This window comes from Metarhizium acridum (assembly GCF_019434415.1).
Source record: "Metarhizium acridum strain ARSEF 324 chromosome Unknown scaffold_564, whole genome shotgun sequence".
Classification (NCBI taxonomy): Eukaryota; Fungi; Ascomycota; class Sordariomycetes; order Hypocreales; family Clavicipitaceae; genus Metarhizium; species Metarhizium acridum.
The window spans coordinates 311,496-313,563 of NW_027094040.1; the positions used below are offsets into that span (position 1 = coordinate 311,496).

The 2,068-nt window shown below is 49.8% G+C and overlaps 1 protein-coding gene across 1 annotated transcript; it reads right to left on the minus strand.

Moving 5' to 3' along the window:
* Positions 1-592: 592 nt before the first annotated feature.
* J3458_019382 (uncharacterized protein) lies at positions 593-1,051 on the minus strand (the record flags this gene model as incomplete). Its single annotated transcript, XM_066121496.1, has 1 exon — positions 593-1,051. One exon carries the CDS (start codon positions 1,049-1,051, stop codon positions 593-595), a length of 459 nt encoding a protein of 152 aa, XP_065973522.1.
* Between the last annotated feature and the right edge of the window lie 1,017 nt (positions 1,052-2,068).

Consider the following 2,068-nt stretch of genomic DNA (forward strand, 5'->3'; position numbering starts at 1 on the left):
GAACCGTCCCTCTGTGGCCGACATGTTAAGCGTAGAGTTGCGGTATATTTCATCTATTTGCATGTTCTCTGACGTTTTCTCTGGCCCGTCGACCTGCATTATGCATAAAGCATCGATCCATATGTAGCTAAATCCCAGACACCTGGTAACGTGGATGGCGTGTCGAAACACGGCTGCTTCTGCGCAATTTAGGATTTGAGGGGATATATTCTTGCTTAGAAGAGACCGCGTCTTTTAAGTAAGGAGTCCTCTAGGCGCGTTCCTCCGTCTATGGCTCAGGGTGAGGTATCAAGTGTCTGAAGGCAGCGAATTCGACGACACGATGCGGACGTTGGGTAGACTTTCGACGTTCAGACAACCTGATTCTTTCAGCGTATCCTCTTCAACTGGTCAGGAACGACCCAAGTCGGCTGACATAATATCAATCAGTCACAGTGGTAGTCTGCCGTTTATTCGGCGCTTTGGGTAGGTACCATGATACAAGATGCAGTCCTTTAAACATGATCTTGTCCTGCTTAATGTCTGCAGCGACCATGTGCTCGGGGACTCAAGGACGCAAACATGTCCATGTTCAGCTAAGATGATTAGTGTTCTATAGTCCACAATCTTGGATGCCGGCGTCTTTCTGTATTCTCAGAGAACCTGGGTAACGCGTCTGGTAGTCTGATGCTTCCGTATTGAATCCAACGAGCACAACAGTTGCGGAATTTGGGTCATGTCGAGCTCTGGAGATGCCGAAACCTAGGGCTTCGCTGGAGTCAAATGCCTCGAGAAGCCAGGGAATGGAGTCACTTAAGAGCATGCGCATGTGACATTTTGAAGAAGACAACACATTGGCCGTTAGTTGTATTTGGTATAAAACATCAGACACAACCGTAAGGGCATCTTGGACGGATGCAGATGAGAGGAGACATGCCGTATCCGCTAAGATCTGATGCATTCGTTGCATGTGTGTTTGCTTGGGGCGACGGCAGGTGAGCCATAGGTGGTGGAAAGTCCAGTTTGAGGGACAACCAAAGACCATGGTCTCGGAGGACCGGGATTCTGACATTTGCTACCAAGGTCTGGTAGGGACTTCCCCTCTCGTTACTTTGCGCCGTTGTGACGGTACAGGAGCGTAGCCCTCGTGTAACCGTGTGACGACTAATGATACTGACAGTCCACATGGCGCCTGCAGAGGCTATTTTGATAGTCTTGTATACTAGTTGTAAAGTTTAATCCGTAGTTGGGAAATTGGATTGTGACTTGAAACAAACCGCTTGAACGTCCATGTCCCTGGCTCGTAATCCTTGCCCTAGAACTCAACTAGTATATCCTCCTCCTTCCGCTATCAGCTTAAGGAGATAGGGCGTCATTACTATGACCTTGAGAAGAAAGAATTACGAACAGACAGTTAATGGATCCCGACCCATAAAGGCTCTCCCCGAAACGAGGCAGCAGACAAAGCGGCTATGGAGGGATCTGGCGAGGAGAATAAAACGTGATGACGGGTCGCCGCAGAGCGCTCTGTATGTTTGGCAGAAGTGAATCCTAGCAGCGATGTTGGGGATCAGATCTCTACCCGGTTCTTCGCCGTTTAAAGCCTTTCCAACAATGATGTGGAAGTTAGTGCCGCTGCATGTTCCAGCTACGCCGCCTTCGATGCGGAGTAGATGATGGTTATTCGACGATCTGGCAAGAACATATGTATACCCTTCCCAGGGAGCCATGTTGATGCATCGGACTGGGAACAGACGTACAATAAACACTTGACCCCCCCGAAGCCGCAGCGCCCACTCTTCCGCCCCCTTCTGAGCCATTATTGTAGGATGTACGGGGTAAATCGACGCGTTCATTTCATCTCATACTCAACTGGGTAAAACCGCGCCGCCTGAATCGCTTCAACGCCAACGGCAGGACTACGGCAGAACTTAATTCCGAAAGTCCAGGCGCGGGCCGTGCGGATTTGCACAAATTGGTGCTACGCGGCACTGGGGTCTTCTCACATGAAAGAGGAAGCTACAGTACATTTGCACAAAAACCAATAATACCAGCTGCATCTGCGGCTGTTCGCACCATGGAGTCTTGG